The sequence below is a fragment of the Manis pentadactyla genome, chromosome 4 (genome assembly GCF_030020395.1).
Source record: "Manis pentadactyla isolate mManPen7 chromosome 4, mManPen7.hap1, whole genome shotgun sequence".
In the NCBI taxonomy this organism is placed as follows: Eukaryota; Metazoa; Chordata; class Mammalia; order Pholidota; family Manidae; genus Manis; species Manis pentadactyla.
Genome location: NC_080022.1, coordinates 155,985,520 through 156,000,579, shown reverse-complemented (window position 1 = coordinate 156,000,579; position 15,060 = coordinate 155,985,520). Strand labels below are relative to the sequence as shown.

The window sequence follows — 15,060 nt, the reverse complement described above, 5'->3', positions numbered from 1 at the left end:
TTTCAGGGAAACCCCTAGCTGGGCCCATTACTACACAGAGGAAAACCGAGGCAGGAAAGGAAATACCTATTGACCCCACACTCCCAAAAGAGATTTAATGAGTTACACGAGAGAACTTTCAGGCTAGACTTACCCACTCTACCAACAGCTCTGACACAGAGAGAATGTTTCTGGAGTCCGGAAGGAAGAGAAATGTTAAAAGATTCTGGGGTCCGCAGTGTAAGGGGGACCACTGCCAAAATCCTCGGAAGGGGGAGAGAGCAGCGAGAACCCATCTTACCAGCCCACCTACCCAGAGGCGCTAAAAGGGGATGAGTTTCCACTATGGTGCCCCAGAAAGGGCGCAGGCAGTCCAGGCGCGGCGTGGCTGGAGAGACGGACAGGAGCGAGCAGCCAGCAGAGGGAGCCCGGCCCTTGGCCTGGGACGCCGCCCGCGCTGGGAGCGCCGGGGGGCTTGAGGCGGCCCGGCGCCTTCTGGCCCAGCCCCGCGGCCCGCGCCGGCACCGCCGGGCCTCGCAGCTCCGCCCGCTGCCCTAGCCTTGCTGCCGACCCCGGGATGCAGCTGCTGCCGAGCCTGGGGCGCCCAACCTTTTGTCCCCGCCTCCAGGCCCTCCTTACGCGTTTGCTGCGCCCCTGCCCCGCGCAGCCCACAGAGCGCACAGCGCAGTTCACTTCTCATAGTAGCGTTTTATTGTTTTCTCGCGTTTTTGTCGTTTTGTCTCGCTCCGGAGCGAAAAGTGAAAACCTGAGGTGGAGCCCGCGGGCCGGGCGAGCAGAGCCCCGGCAGAGGGGCCGAGGGGCCGAGGGGCTGGCGGGGTGGGAGTTCCTTCAGGGGTCGGGGTCTTCTGCAGCCAAGGACCGCGCCCCCCCAGCCCTGTACAATATAGATGCTCATGTAAAATGAAAAAAAATTTAAATGCTATGAATTAATCTCTAAATATTATGTACACAGCAATGTACATCTTTGAATAAATTAATACCAATTTGCATTTCTGGGACCCTTAAAGCTTATTTACACAAATTACCATTTATTTCATAAATATCTTTCTTTCCCCCCTGGGGACTCAAGGCAGGAGTGCCACTCCCGCAGTCGATCCAGGGGTGGGAGGGGAGCCTGTCTCTTGGGGGAAGAGGTGGGAGGACTAAATGAACAGGTCCCTCCCAGCCCAAGCCTACACTGACTTGTCTTCACTGGCGCTAGCTAGCATCCTTCACCCCAGATTCTCAAGTGGCCCTGGCCCCAGGCTAGGCGCTCCGGGGCTCCTTCCAAAGCTCCCACCCCTGACCCCTACACCCTCTGGCTCCTAAAGAGACTGCTGGGCCAGGATGAGGCCTCCCCACAGCGCTGGAGGACCCGGAGAGACCTCCCTGGCCGATACCACCTTGATGCTGGAGCAGATCTGGACCACGTCCAGTGGCTCCAAAGTGACTGTGTTCCCAGCAGCCCGATTCCTTGTGAGGCCCAGGGAAGTGTCTCAGGCCCCGGCTGGCTGGCTGGGGCTCTATTCTGGCTGCTGCAGCCTGCCTTTGCTCCTTTATTTAAATAAATACCCATTATGTGCTGTACACGTCCCAAGCAGTAGGAGTAGGCAGCCCGGGAGGTCTGTGTGGCAGCGGAGCAGCTGGGTGGCCCCTTCACTTGGGTGACTCCCTGCCCGGGGAGAGGGCTCGCTGGCTCTCCAGCCCACTCACCAGTCTCTGGATGCTTTGCAGTTCACTGGCCGCCTCTTTGGCTGAGCCGCTGGGTGACAGGGCACCACGGGGTGGGGCCCCCACTTTGCGGAGAGTCAGCTCTGGCAGCGGGCTGGGCTCCCGGCTGTTGCTGCCTGCAGCCTTGGAGCCCTCCACCACCAGCCCAGTGGAGAGCAGGCTAGTGCTAGGCGGGATGGCGACCGGGATCTGGTAAGGGCTGAAGCGCAGGCGGGGCCGGGCACTGCCCAGAAAGGGGCTCCGGGATAGGGAGCCCGCGGCCGCGGCGGCTGCCGCCGCAGCACTGGTAGCTGGCAAAGCAGAGGCCGCTGCGGCGGCCGCCGCCATGTAGGTATAGGGGTAGGGGAAGAGGCCTCCGAAAGTGGGCATTGGAATTCCCTGGAAGAAACAGAAGACAAGGGTTAGGCAACCCTCCTGAGGTGTTCCTGCCTGGGTTCTAGGGATAGTGCTACCACTGGGAATCCTTATCCTATTGCTTTAGGAATATAAGACCAGAGCTCACATAGTTATTCCTCCAAGCAGCACAGGTAGGCATGAACCAGTATGGCTATGGCCAACCCCAGTTAGAAGAGAAGCTCATTTCAGGTTAGGATGCAAAGGCCAGGCACCATCAAGCCCTATGCCAGATATTAGAGTAAGGGAAGGACATTCCAGGCGGCTGAACTAGCATGGGTGAAGGCCTAGAGGTAGGAAACAGGGCAGGCACCGGGCCAGGTGCAGGCAGGCGTCTCTGGCCATCTTGGCAGGGTCTGCCCACTTAGAACAGTGTCCTCCGCAGCCTTTCTATCTGCAGGTGTCCCAAGGGGCTAAAGAAACACAGATGTGGGGAGGAGCTTTCTAAATTCTCCCTCTGCCTGCCCACCTGTTCAGGACTCTCCTACCTGGGCCAGGAGGAGGGCACAGATGCCAGTCAGTTTATAAAGTGACCCGAACATTCTACAAAGAACTCCTGGTGGCCCCTCAGTGGCAGCTGAGGAAGGAATGCAAAGTCTTTGCCTGTGGAGAGCACAGTAGCCAGGAAACCTTGCACAGACACCATCTGAGTCCATGAGGCCGACTTTTGGATTATCTGACCTTTGAGATAATGACTCTCTCCCCAGAGTATGTGGGCATGGGGAGGAGGGCAGGGAGCTGACTGTGCCGGGCTTCCAGGGAGCCTCGGGCCTGGCTCAGGCAGGGAGCAGGAAAGAAGTAGCTTAGTCAGGAATGAAAAAATATCTTTACTGAGAAGATCAAGCCCTACTGGGCATTCAGACTTCACATCTGAGGTAGGAAGGAAGGAGGAAGGCTTCTTCAGCCCTCCCAGGATTTGGCTCTACTTGATGGCCAGGGGCGGGCTACAGTGGCTTGGGAACTTCACTACTAGCAGGACTCCAAGTGATGCTTCCCAAGTGCTGCGTGTTCTAGGCTTGGCCTTGCACCTGTTGACCAGGCTGTGTCTAGAAGCCCTAACTGCGCTGTGAACTGTGATACCCATGCTTATGACCAGAATTTGTCTGGGGAGGAGACATTCAATACACAGAACCAAGTGTTCAGATTAAAACCTCCAGGCCCTAAACTCCATTTTCTGGATGCTTCCTTGTCAGCTCGAGGCCCAGGTATGTGTTGTTAGTGATTCACTCACACACTCCATACACCCCTGACACCCAGCTCTGTTTAAAACTCATTTTAGAAACCCCTCCCCCACTTTAAAAGTATTTGCTTCTAAACCAAAGGAGACTTCTCAGACCTGAACTCCTATTTTTCTTCCCTTAAGATACGATCTCAAGGGTTCAATTTGCCAGAAACCTCAGAGGGAAGAAAATGAATGTAGAGATTCCAAATCTTTCCACAGGGAATATTCCACCCAAGCAACCAAAGAGGCCACTTTCTCCGTCAGATCTCCTTACTTTGCTGCTGGCTAGTTTCATAAACTCTCCACTGGGAGCTCAGAATTTCAACCTAGGCCAGAGGAACTGAGCCCCTCTTCCCCAAGATGTGTGACTAGCCCTGTCCTTCCTCAGGTCAGAGAACTTCCTGGAGGGCCTGAAAGAGCTAAGAGGCATGTGGGAGGTGGGTCACTTTGGTGGTCAATTGTCCAGAAAAAATTGCAAATTTTCCTACTCCCTTTATCCAGCCACCTTAGCCTTTCAAGGACTGACACTGAGCAAAAGGGTCTTTATTCTCAAGAAAAATGTCCTGAGGTCAGGAAAGTGACTTCACAAAAGCCAGAGGTGGCCCCAGTCTGTCAGAGCTGGAAGAGTCTAGTGTTTAGTGAGTGCCACTCTATGCTGGGGCTATAGGGAAGGAAACAGGCCCACAGAGGGTCAGCGACTTGCCCAAAGTCACACAGGAGTTAGAAGCAGGCCCTGGGCCTATAGTCTTAGCCTCCCTGAACCTAGATGTCATTGAGAGTGTCCACTGGTTCTTCCCAGGATGGAGTTCTTACCGGCTAGCAGCTCAGAGCACCTAGGGCCCCCTCAAGCCCACACCCGCCCCAGCTACCCACCTAGGTCCACCTGCCTCCAGATCACCGGCCTTACCTGAGATGCCAGCATGTGCTGGGAGAGGTGGAACGGAAAGGGCGCAGCGGTGCTTGCTGCACTGGCCACGGGACCCAGGCCGCCTGTGTCCAGCCCTGTGGCGGACCCGGGCCCACTGCCTCCGCCATTGCCGCCGCCGCCGCCCGCCACCGAGGCCAGTAGGTGACCCATGCCCATGGCGGAGAAGGCTCCGGGGCCCATGGCGAATTGTCCCGGGTGCAGAAATAGTGGCTGGCCAGCTCCCAGTGGACCGAAGAACTGCTGCCCGTGTAGGTGACCTGAGAAAGCCAGGCCCGGCAGGTGTCCTGCTCCCAGGGGCGACGCCCCGTCTGTCTGCACCACCAGGGGCGTCAGGCAGGGCTCCTTGCCCTCGCCTGCCTCCTTGCGTCCCTCGTCCTTCCGCCGGACTTCGGAGCGCTCCTTCTCTACGCTGCGCAGGCCAAACGGGCCGTCCCCGACGCTCTCGGCCGGCTCCTTGCCCCTCTCAGGGCTGCGCCGCTCCCGGGCGCGCTCAGGTTCGGTCAAGCGAGGGGGGCTGCCGCTGTCCAGGGCCGGGCTGCGGCCTAGCGCCGGCCCCGCGCGCTCCTCGCTCAACCTCTCGGGCTCTGGGTCGCTGTCCCCGGCGCACTTCTCTTCAGCTGCGGAGAGAGAAGGTGCGCGGGGTCACAGGGGCCCAGGAGGAGACGAACGCGAATACTTTTCCGGTGTCTTGGCGGGGTCGGGGATACTTGGAAAGGCCTGCTCTCCGGGAGGGCAAGTCGGATGATCTTCTAGATCCCGGTCGGGCAGGGCGCAGCTGCAGGTCCCCTAACCAGGACCCCTTCCGTGACAGTGGGAGAAATTCAGCCCTACAGAGGAAACTACTGCCCCAGTCACACAGTGCCAAGGACCTAGATCGGAGCCCAGCCGGGTCTTCTGGCAACCAGGGACCGCCCTCAGGGGAGTCCCGGGTTGGAAGCCCCATCCCAGACACACCGTGGACGCTTCCCGCAGGCCTTAAGGTTAGCGGGACGCCGAGCGAGGAGCCAGCCTGGCGCCCGGACGAGACCCTCCCCGCCTTCCCCTGGTCCTACCGCCCGAGCCTCACCTCTGGTCCGGTGCAGGCGCAGGGGACTAGGTGCTGCCCCCGGGGAGGGTGGCGGTTCCCTCGCGGGGGGAGGGTCGCAAGACGAGGCGTCGGACTCGGCGCCGTCGCGCTCTGGCTTGCAGTGCTCCTCGTACAGGCGCAGAGACGGCAGCGTCAGCTGCTTCCTGGGAATGAGCGGAGGGAGCGGGTCACAGGAGACCGCACCCCACGGCACCACGTCCTGTCCCTCCAGCCCCCCGCTGCAGGGCGGTCCCCTACACCCCTCACCTTTTCTCCCGCCGTCCATTCCCGGTGTCTCGGAAGCCCTTGGCAAACGGGTTGTTGTCTATCTTCAGCTGCGTGATCTGCAGGGACCAAGAGGGAGTGGCGACAAGTCAGGATGTGGTTTTACAACCTGGCCTGGGGCACCCCGAGGTCAGCGGCTGCCAGCCCACCCATAAGAGAGACTTGGGAGTGTCCATTCGATACCCGCCCGCCTGGGAGGAGACCCTCTTAGCTAGAAGGTGAAGTGAGGCTAACTGGAGGGTCTTGCAGGAAGTGACAGAGTCCTTTCCTCCTCTAAAAATTTTATTCGAGGCATAATCCCTTAGTTTGCACGCAGAGTTGAAATCTGCCCAAGCATGCACACAGGCCCATGCGGTCACTAAAGTCAAACAAACCAGCACCTGAGCAGGAGCGCAAGACAGCAGAACACACACATACGGCCTCAGACACACTCAAAGACAAATCACACTCGGCTGCGCACACACAAGTACACACAGACAAAGCAAATGCCCACAGAACCCAGTGAATTCACATGCCTCTACACGTATCAAGGCGCCCCACATGGTGCACGCACACCAGCTCTCGCTCACAGGAGAGCAGCACACACCAGTGCAGGCCTAATGGAGGTGGTGCTCTGCCCCTCTAGAGAGAGGATGTAGAAAGGCAGCGAGCAGAAAAAGTCTTTTAACTTGAAGGAAGTCTCTAAGCACCCCTAGGGTCTGGGGCTTGAAGGGGCTGCTTTGTGGAGCTGTCACCTGTCCCGATCTATGGCTCCCGGGAGCGTGAAAACTGGGCCCTGGGTTCCTAGCGTTGGGTTCCTAGGGTCAGGGGAGCTTGGGCAGATTGCCTCGGGCGCCCTCTCATTTTAAATTCCCATCCCTGAGCCAAGAAATAAACGAATAAAATGTTAAAATGTCAGCACTGGAGTCTCTGCTAATTGCTAAGTAAACATCCCCACCCCAAAGAGCGCCCAGCTGTTCCGGCGTCCCAGGAGCATGTGTGTGCGTGTCTCCGACTTGACAAGAGGGAGCCTGGGGGATTCCAGGGGGTGCTGTGCTTACAGATTCGAGACTTGGTACTCGGGACTTGGCTGTGAGGGCCCGGGGCTGGTGCGGGGGTGGGGTGGGGGCCCTGCGCACTGGTGAGGGTTGGAGCCTGCACAGGTTGGGGTTGGGTGGGGGGTGTCAGTGCTGGGGTTGGGTCCACGGCCTGCCCCGCGCACCTTGTCGTTCTGGTAGGCTGTGACCGCAATGAAGTCGGTCTCGGGGAACACGTAGGTGCGGAAAGTGCTGTAGGGCAGCTTCAGGATGTCGTTGGCTCGCACGATGTGGAAGCGCGGTTGATACTTGTGCATGGAGTTCAGGATGGTCTGTGGGGAGGGCGCGAGTTAGCTGACACCCCCAGACTTTGGCCCCATCATTTCTACTCTCTGGGGACCAGACCTCTTTCCATCGCTGTCTATCTCTTTCCTGGTTCTGCCTTTCCCATCCCACACCCTTCGCTATTTTCTCCTGTCTTCTCTGCTATTCTTCTAGCCTACATTTTTCTTCTATGCTTCATTCTCTCTCAATTTTCTTTATTAAAATTTCTCTCCATTTAAAAAAATTTACCCCAATAGAAAAAAAAAACAAAATAAAAACTCCTACAACTCTTCTCTTAACTTCCCTTCCTGGGCTCATTGTTAAGCAACTACTAGCCCTAGGAGAAAAAAATTGGGTCCTTCAGGGACTCACTGACTGCCCTGCCTCCGAATGGGCAGTTCCGGTTGCCCCATGAAAATCCCCTTCCCAGTCACTGGGGCCCTGGCTCTGGCAGAAATGAAGAGAACCCCCAAATCCCTCCTGGTCAGACATCTGCCTGTGGGAAGAGGGAAAGGAGTCTCAGAAGGGTGTGGAGGTGGCTGATTTGTTTTAGATCTCCTAGTCTGGGGAGCCGGATGGGGACATGGGTCTTAGGGAAGGGTGAGGACAAACTGAGGTAGTGGACAGTTCTTCCAAGCTCAGCACTCAGAGCCCAGTGGCTGCACGATTGAGTTCTGATCACACCTGCCTCCCACTGGACTCAAGTAAGGGCTTTCCAAGGCCTGATCCTTATGAGATAGATTATAAGTAGCCTCGATCTTACTGGCCCCCAACCCCACCATTCCCCAGGCTTGCAGAGACGGTCCCTCTGGGCCCAGGCCCAGCCGGCACAAGCCACAGTGCAGCGACACAGGCAGTGGCCCTGTAGGGTCCTGGCCAGCGCTCCCCTCAGCAGAATCCAGCTACAACCCTCTTCCACCACCGCCCCAGGGCCAGGAGCACAATCTCCACTCCCATCCCAACTCCCGCCCCACACTCACGAAGCCATGCTTATCGGAGATGTTGTTGGTCAGCTTCAGCTTGTGGAAGGCCACAGGCTTGGCCATCCACTGCTCTCCTGTGGCCGGGCTGTCTGGGTGGATGTACATGCGTTTGGGCATCTCTGGGTCGGCCTTGCCCGCCACCATCCAGCGCGAGTTATGGAATTTATACCGGCAATCATCAGCGGCCACAATGTCCATCAGCAGGATGTATTTAGCCTTCTTGTCCAGGCCACTGACTCGCACTTTGAAGGGAGGAAACATCCGCCTGCAAGGAAGGGAAAGGGGGAGAGCCATGGGACCCCGCTCTGTATCAGAGGACTCCTCTCCCCTGACGCACACCACTGCCTGGAGCTTCCCTATCTGTGTTTCGGGTGTCTCTGCTCTGCCGCGTATTATTGCCTGAGGGACCCCAACTGTGGTTGTTACTCTTGGGAGATCCCATTTCCGCCCGTTAGACCTCTCTCATTTTAAGGTTTCCCACTGGCCCTATGCTCAGATCTGGTGATCCTCTTTCTCCCTCATCTGAGATGAAATCCAATGTCCAGGAAAGAAAACCAGGCCATCGAGAAATACCCCCTCTTCTCTTGAATCTCCTCGGAATTAGTTCAGGGGGATATATCCACTTGTAACTGAATAAATTAATTCGGAAGACGTTTGGGGGATTGGGTTACAACGCCCAACAAGGACCCTGACTCTGAAATTCGGGGGAAGAGGGTGAGCCTGAGGCCTCGGTGGCTGAGTCAAAGGGTCGAGGCGCTGGAGACTGTAGTTTTCTTCTGGCCCTGAGGCCTGGGGCTGCTTATGCGGCCGGTGCGCCTCGCCTTTCGGCTGGGTCGAGGCCTCCGGCCCGGTCAGGCTGTGGCTGGGCCGGCTCTGGGCTCGCTGCGGGGAACGGGGCGGCCGGCGGGAACCGACGGGCCAGCCTGGGCCTAGCAAGGCGCGAGTCCCATTCTGAGCTCCAGGGCTGGAGGAGAGTCCGGGAGTCGCTGCGTCTTCCCGGGGCTCAGAGTCAAGCCGGGAGTCAGGAGAGAGAGGCCGCGGGGCTGAGAAGTTGCAGCCGAGACCTTCAAGACCCGCCAGGGCCGAGCGCCGGCGCCTCCTCCTCGGCTTTGGGGCTCAGAACGGTTGGCACCATTCTTTGGGACTGTATTTTCGTTATACCTCATTCGGGAGATTTATATGTTTATCAGGTTTTAAAAATTCGCTCGGTGCCCAATGAGAAGAGTCAACTTGGGTGTCTGTGGGAGCTAAGCGTGGCGCCGGGCCGGAGCCGCGAGCCGCGAGCGGCGGCCTCCGCGCTGGTCGGTGCTGCCGGGTCCCCAGGCCGCCCGCCCGTCCGCGCGACCGCAGCCAGCCGGCTGCCCTACCTCCCGGACTTGGTGATGACCATCTCGGTGCCCAGCTTATGAAATTGGTCCCACAGCTCCTTGGCCTCCAGCGTCACCTTGGGGTCGTCCTCCACCTCGTCCTCGGGCTCCAGGCTCTTAAGCGAGCGCAGATGCGCGGCGGGCGGGTGCGGGCCGAGTGCCGAGACGTGCAGCCCCGCCTCGGCCGCCGCCGCCGCCGCTGCAGCCGCCGCCGCCGCCGCCCCCGCCAGGCCCGGGTCGGGCAGCGGCTTGGCCAGGGCCCCGGGCGGCAGTGCGAGCGCTGGGAAGAAGGAAGGCTGAGCTGCCGCCAGGAAGGCGGACATGGGGAAGTCGGCCGGCCGTGGCGCGTGGAACGGGTGGTAAGCCATGGCGCTGGCCGCCAGCGCCGGCTCTCTCATCGGGACATCCGGCCCAGGCGCCCAGAGGCCGGGGCCGGGGGCGCGCGGCTCGGACCCCCGGCCCGGGAGGCGGCGCGCGCCTAGGAAGGGCGACCCGGCTGGCAAGCGCGGCGGCGGCTCCTCCCGGCTCCCCGTCCCGCGCTCTGCGAGGGGCGCGGGGCTCTGGGCGCGGGGGCGGCGGGGGCTCTGCGCGGGGTTGGGCTGGGCTGGGCTGGCCCGCTCCGGCGCCGGGGACCACGCGCGACTGGTTAGATCTTGTCGTGATCTCTGGAAAACTGTGACTATCTCACATGTCCTGCCCTGCTCGGATCCCCTGCGCTAACGAGCCAGGCCCCCCTTGATTGCTGATTTTACGCTTTTTGGACCAATTGTGGGTCTCCGGGGGCGGGGTTTTGACAGCTCCGGCCAAGCTCTGGCCGGGAGGGGGGCCGGGGAGAAGGTGTCGGAAGCCTCAGCAGTAAGAAAACATGTCAACAGAATAAAATATTAACCAATGACGGGCCAGCGGGCCCCGAGACCCCTCCCCTTGCTCTGGCCCCCACCCCGCCGCCCGCGCCAGCAGCTGCCTGCTCCTGGACGGGAAAGCGCTGCTGGCCGACCCGCCCCGCCGAAAGGGCTTGAGGCTGGGGTCGCCCGGGTCTCAAGGCCCTTGGGAAAGAACCCCCAGCCGCACGCCCGCCCCGAGTGCAAAGCATTGACATGGCCCCGAGAGGAAAGCGGGCGCCCTCCTCTCGCGCCCGGCAGCCCGGCCGCTCCGGCCCGTGCCCCAGCTTGGCCTCCGACTATTTCCTGGCTTCCCGGCCGCGGCGCCTCCCGGGGACCCTGCACTCGGGAGGGAGGCTGCGGGTGCTGGAAAGAGAAGCCGGTGGGCGGGCGAGTCGGGAGGCGCGGGCCGCCGAGGTCGTGGAGCGGAACCCAGGTGGAGGGAGCCGGTGAGTGCAGCCGTGGCAGAGCTCGTGAAGGGCCGGCGTGGGAGGGAGCGGGACGCGGCCTTGCACTCGGGAAACACGGGCACCCCTTAGCCCGAGCCTCCTCTCACTAGAAGACTCAGGAGGAACCTGGAATTCCGGGCGAGCCCTGGACCCAACTCAGTATCTGTCTGCGTTCCGGACCTAGCGCTGAGCTCTCCGACGGCCTGGAGAGCCGTTCATCGGGGGGTAGGAAGGTGATTGTACCTTCCCCCTGAGCACGGGCGGCATGGCGCGGGCCGATTCCGGCCGCCAGATTCCTGGCTCGCGACCCAACGAATTTTCGCCGCATCCGGTATCAGAGACGCAAGTGTGTCTCCCTAAACACGAGCATCCTCTCTACGCTCTCTGCCGCTTTCCTAGAGTTTATTTCCGGCTCTCGGAAGCGCACGTCTCCCAAATTCAGTAGTGCAGGGTGACGAGTTTGGGGGCCGGAGTGTCTGCGCGCACCTGCGGCTGAAAGCCCCTCCGACTCTCCGCAGTCTTCGTTGTCTGGCAGCAACCCCGTCCGCGGTGTGTGTGTGTGTGCCCAGTGTGGGGGTACCCTCTATGCGCAGTGGGAGCCTCAACTTAAGACTTGCGCTCAGAGAGTGAAGCGGACACACACCTGCCTTGAATCCAGCTCCGGCGCTGACCCCCGGACTGATTCCTGGCGGTCGCGTCCCGAAGGACAAGCTAGATCACGCACTAGACAGGGGTGATACTCTTGCCCGCACAACCAATACAAGGGCGGATGAGTTCGGCCAGCGCGGGCGCGGGCCTTGTGCCGCGTGGTGGGCGCGTAAAGCCCACCTCCAGCGGTGACCCGGGAATATCCTGCCAATCCGCTGCGCACACCAGTTGCAGGGTACTTTGTCGCTGCACATTCGGACCTGGCGTGTAAAGCCCGGTCGCCCCAGGTAGTGCGGCTTCGGGACGAGCCGGATCGGTTTGGCCTCCGAAACCTTTTTCCTACGTTCCCGCGCGGGCCCGACACTCTTCGCAACTCCCCTACCCAGTGCGCAAATGGGCGCCGCCCCCGCAGGGTTTTTCTAGACGACCTCTCTCTTGGCTGGGTCGCTCCTCTCACAGTGCCTGCTCTCTGCGCAGAACGAATCTGCGACTCCGCTCTGCGCAGTCTACGCAGCCGGGGCAGGATGCGTTGCAGCTTTGTACCAGCAAAGTCCTGTCGGCTCCATTTTAGGCGGGATGTGGTCCCTGGGGAAGCAAGTGTATGAACAGATTTGCGCATTCGGCTAGGTGACAAGATACTGGGCAGGGCAGCGTTCCTTAGCTGGGTACGGGCCTGGGAATCCGTGAATATATTTGCAAAGTCGTGTGTGTACAGGAGCTTTCATACTTGTAAGAAGGTGTGTACACCTAAGTGTGTGCAATTTAGACATTTTCCTGGCTAATGTCCGTAGCTGGTCCAGGGGTCCAAGGCCCGGAGAGTTTGAGGCACGCTGGCCTTGATTGCTTCCAAGGGTCCTGGCCCAGAAAATCCCAGGTGGCGATGCAGGGGCCGCCTAAGGGATTCAGGATCCCACCTGCCCCAGCCACTGGGCCGCGGATCTCAGCCGGGCTGCCGCCCAGCAACCAACGCGAGGTCCCTCTCAAAAGTTCTGAATATACCCGCCAGCCAAACTCTTCCAGAGACGAAGATCCTAGTCTCATCGAAAATCCACGCAGGGGAGGCCGAGGCAGTCCCGGAGCGGCGCGAAGGGTCAACAAGCTCCCTCTCGATCCCTCCCCCACTTGGGTCTACTCTCTTGCCTTCCCGGGAACTGGCGCCTCTGGGGGGTCCCGGGGACTGAGAGTGCGTGTCTCTTTAAGAGGCCCCGGGGGGCGCCTTGCGAGCCGCCCGGGGCTGGAGGGGGAGGGCACGGGCGGGGGCGGCTGGCGCCAGGCGGCCGAGGCTCCACAACAAAGCTCCGGCCCCTGTCACTTCGCATCGGTAGGGCCCGGCAGACGGGCGGGGGACGCGCGCGCCCCTCCCTCTCCCAGGCTGTCCTGGGCTCCGGCGGCGGGCGCAGGCCTCGAGGTCTTCGTTCCGGTGCGCGCGTTCAGTACGTTCCGCGTTTCCCCCAACAAGGAAATTGGGCGCGGGCGACGCTGTCCCGAGCCTGGCTCGGCTGCGCGTAACCTTTGCGGGGTCAAGAGCCACTGCTGGGACCTTCCTTGGGTTGGTCCTCGCCGGTATCTTTGATCTGTGTGACTGGGCATGGATCAGTGTGCACCCGCGTGGATGACTTACTTGGGGATGTATGGTCGTGTGGCAGACGGGACGTGTGTCCGGGTAATGGAGCGCTGTCGTGAGATTGGTACTAAGTGAGCGGTCGTATATTAGTGTGCACGCTAAATTCAAGTGTTGCGTGTGACCAGGAGTGGAGGTGCCCCTGGGCGCGTCAGTCCCCGTCTTGGAGTGTTGTGTGTGAATGTGGTGGTGGTGGTGGTGGTAGTGGGCGGACAGAGTTGCTTCCCGTTCCGCGCTTCCCCAACTGGACCAGCACCTCCCGGAGTCTTGGCGCCAGTCAGCCCCGCTTAGCGGCCGGACCCGGCTCCCCCGCGGTCCCGAGTCTGGCTTGGATGGGGGCCGCGGCCTCGATGACCCTGGCCCACAGCGGCCTGTCCTGTCCCGTCCACTTAGACAAATTGCCGCTGACAGGCGCGCAGTCTCTCTGGAGTCGCCGCCCGCCCGTCGCCTCCCTCCCGACCCAATTACCCGGCGTAGGGTCGAGCCAAGTGGCTAGGGTGGGGCGGGGGATGCGGGGAGAGCAGGAGGCGCGACCTTTTCCTGGCCGCGTTGTGGCCCCAGACTTGCGCCAGGACGGGAGCCGGGCCACTTCTTCCGCTTAGATCCCGGGAAGTGCCTGGGCAAACACGGCCTGAGTGGCCCAGTCTCCAGTATTCCAGGCTGATGCAAAGGCGAGGCCCAGCCCGGCCGCTCTGGCCCAGGACAGATGTGGCCCTCGTGCCGCGGCGTCACTTTGCACCTTAGGACAAGGTCACATGGTCGGCAACCAAGGACGCATCCCCGTCGAATTTGGAAGATTTCCTGAGTTTTGGGGATTCTGGAACTCTGGGAGCTCCAGACTAGTCGCTGTTGTGGGGTCGAGGTCGGCGGGGTCGCAGCTGTTTGCTTGGTAACCGGGGTTGGCAAAAGTGAACCTGTGTGTGCGTGGACGTGCACGGTTGTGAAATCATGGGTGTGGGTGTCTTGAGACTGCGGCAGCTTCAATGGCGCATGCTGCTGTGTGGTATGACGGGGGCGCAGTGGGGGGAATCACTGGAAGGACCCCTAGGACCCGCACACCTGCGAGAGGGGGCGGGGCTGGCCGGCGCGCGCTCAACAGGCTCTGGATTCGCTTTCAGAGGGAGCAGGGCGGGGATTCCCTGGAAGACCTTCGGGGACAGCGCGGCACAATCCGAGCCCCTGTTGCGCCGCAGTGTCACCTTCCCTCTCTCTCCGCTGACGAGCTACCTAGCCTGTCGGGCCAGCCTCTGGGCCACGAATCAACCTTTTGCCTTTTTGACCTGCAGTTTCCTCTTTCCCTGCTTCAGCCTCTTCTCTCCTATCGGCAGGGCGTGGTTCCCTTCCCCCACTTTACAGATGAGTTTCTGAAGTGCAGAGGTGCGGTAATTTACTGAGGCCACATGGCCAGGTGTTGTGGCAGGGCTGGGATGCGACCCTGGGACCTTAAAAAGAGCGCACGGCCAAATCCACTCCTTAGGAGGTGATGAAGTTATTGTTGTCCTGCTAGCTACCCTGCTCCTAACGCAGGGCCCTGCTGAGACTCCAGGGCCCCACCCTCAGGCTGGGCTCTTGCTTTGAATACAGACATACTAGATGTTCTCTCTCTGCTTCTAGTTTCCAGCTCTGGGTCGCAGGAGGAGGCTACCTTCACAGTTACACAGGGACAAGGAAAGCTTCAAAGTTAGGGGCGTGGGGTTGGAAGCTCTTAGGGGAAGGGGATGGGGGTGAGTGGGATCAGAGTCTTGGACTGTGTAGGGGCACAGGAGAGGTTCCTCTAAGGGAACCCACCAGGGCATGTGTGGTAGGAAGGAGCAGACCTGGGGGATCAGCAGATTATGCCTGACTTCATAAACCTGGGCAAAGCCCTGGCCTTCTCTGGGACTCAGGCTTCTCATCTACCAAATGGGGATGAACAATGTTCTCTTGGGCACCTCCTAGTTTAGATTCTCTGATACGTGAAAATCAGAAAAATCAGTACTGAGAAACCATTTCCAACTCCAGGTGGGCAGCTAACTGCTCTGGCCTCTGCTTGTTTCCAGAGGAGCTGATACTAGTATTTGAGAGAATGCTTGTGAGCCTGGATTTGCCTTGAGACCACTGGGCCTTTTCCCAAATCAATCCCAGACAGTGCCCTCCTTCCTTGAGCTGCCACCCCAGCTTCCATCAG

General features: G+C 60.2%; 1 protein-coding gene across 2 annotated transcripts; it reads right to left on the bottom strand.

The window, feature by feature from the left end:
* Positions 1–672: 672 nt before the first annotated feature.
* On the bottom strand, positions 673–10,203 carry TBX2 (T-box transcription factor 2). Of its 2 annotated transcripts, XM_036911116.2 has the most exons (8): positions 9,295–10,203; positions 7,925–8,192; positions 6,806–6,952; positions 5,587–5,663; positions 5,320–5,483; positions 4,233–4,870; positions 2,592–2,680; positions 1,978–2,088 (listed from the first exon to the last, which is right to left on the bottom strand). In XM_036911116.2, exons 1-7 carry the CDS (start codon positions 9,690–9,692, stop codon positions 2,621–2,623), a joined length of 1,752 nt encoding a protein of 583 aa, XP_036767011.2. In that variant the 5' UTR covers positions 9,693–10,203; the 3' UTR covers positions 1,978–2,088; positions 2,592–2,620. The 2 variants fall into 2 exon arrangements, with proteins under 2 accessions (XP_036767010.2, XP_036767011.2); XM_036911115.2 differs by lacking the exon at positions 2,592–2,680 and having other exon boundaries at positions 673–2,088; positions 9,295–10,196.
* Positions 10,204–15,060: the final 4,857 nt, after the last annotated feature.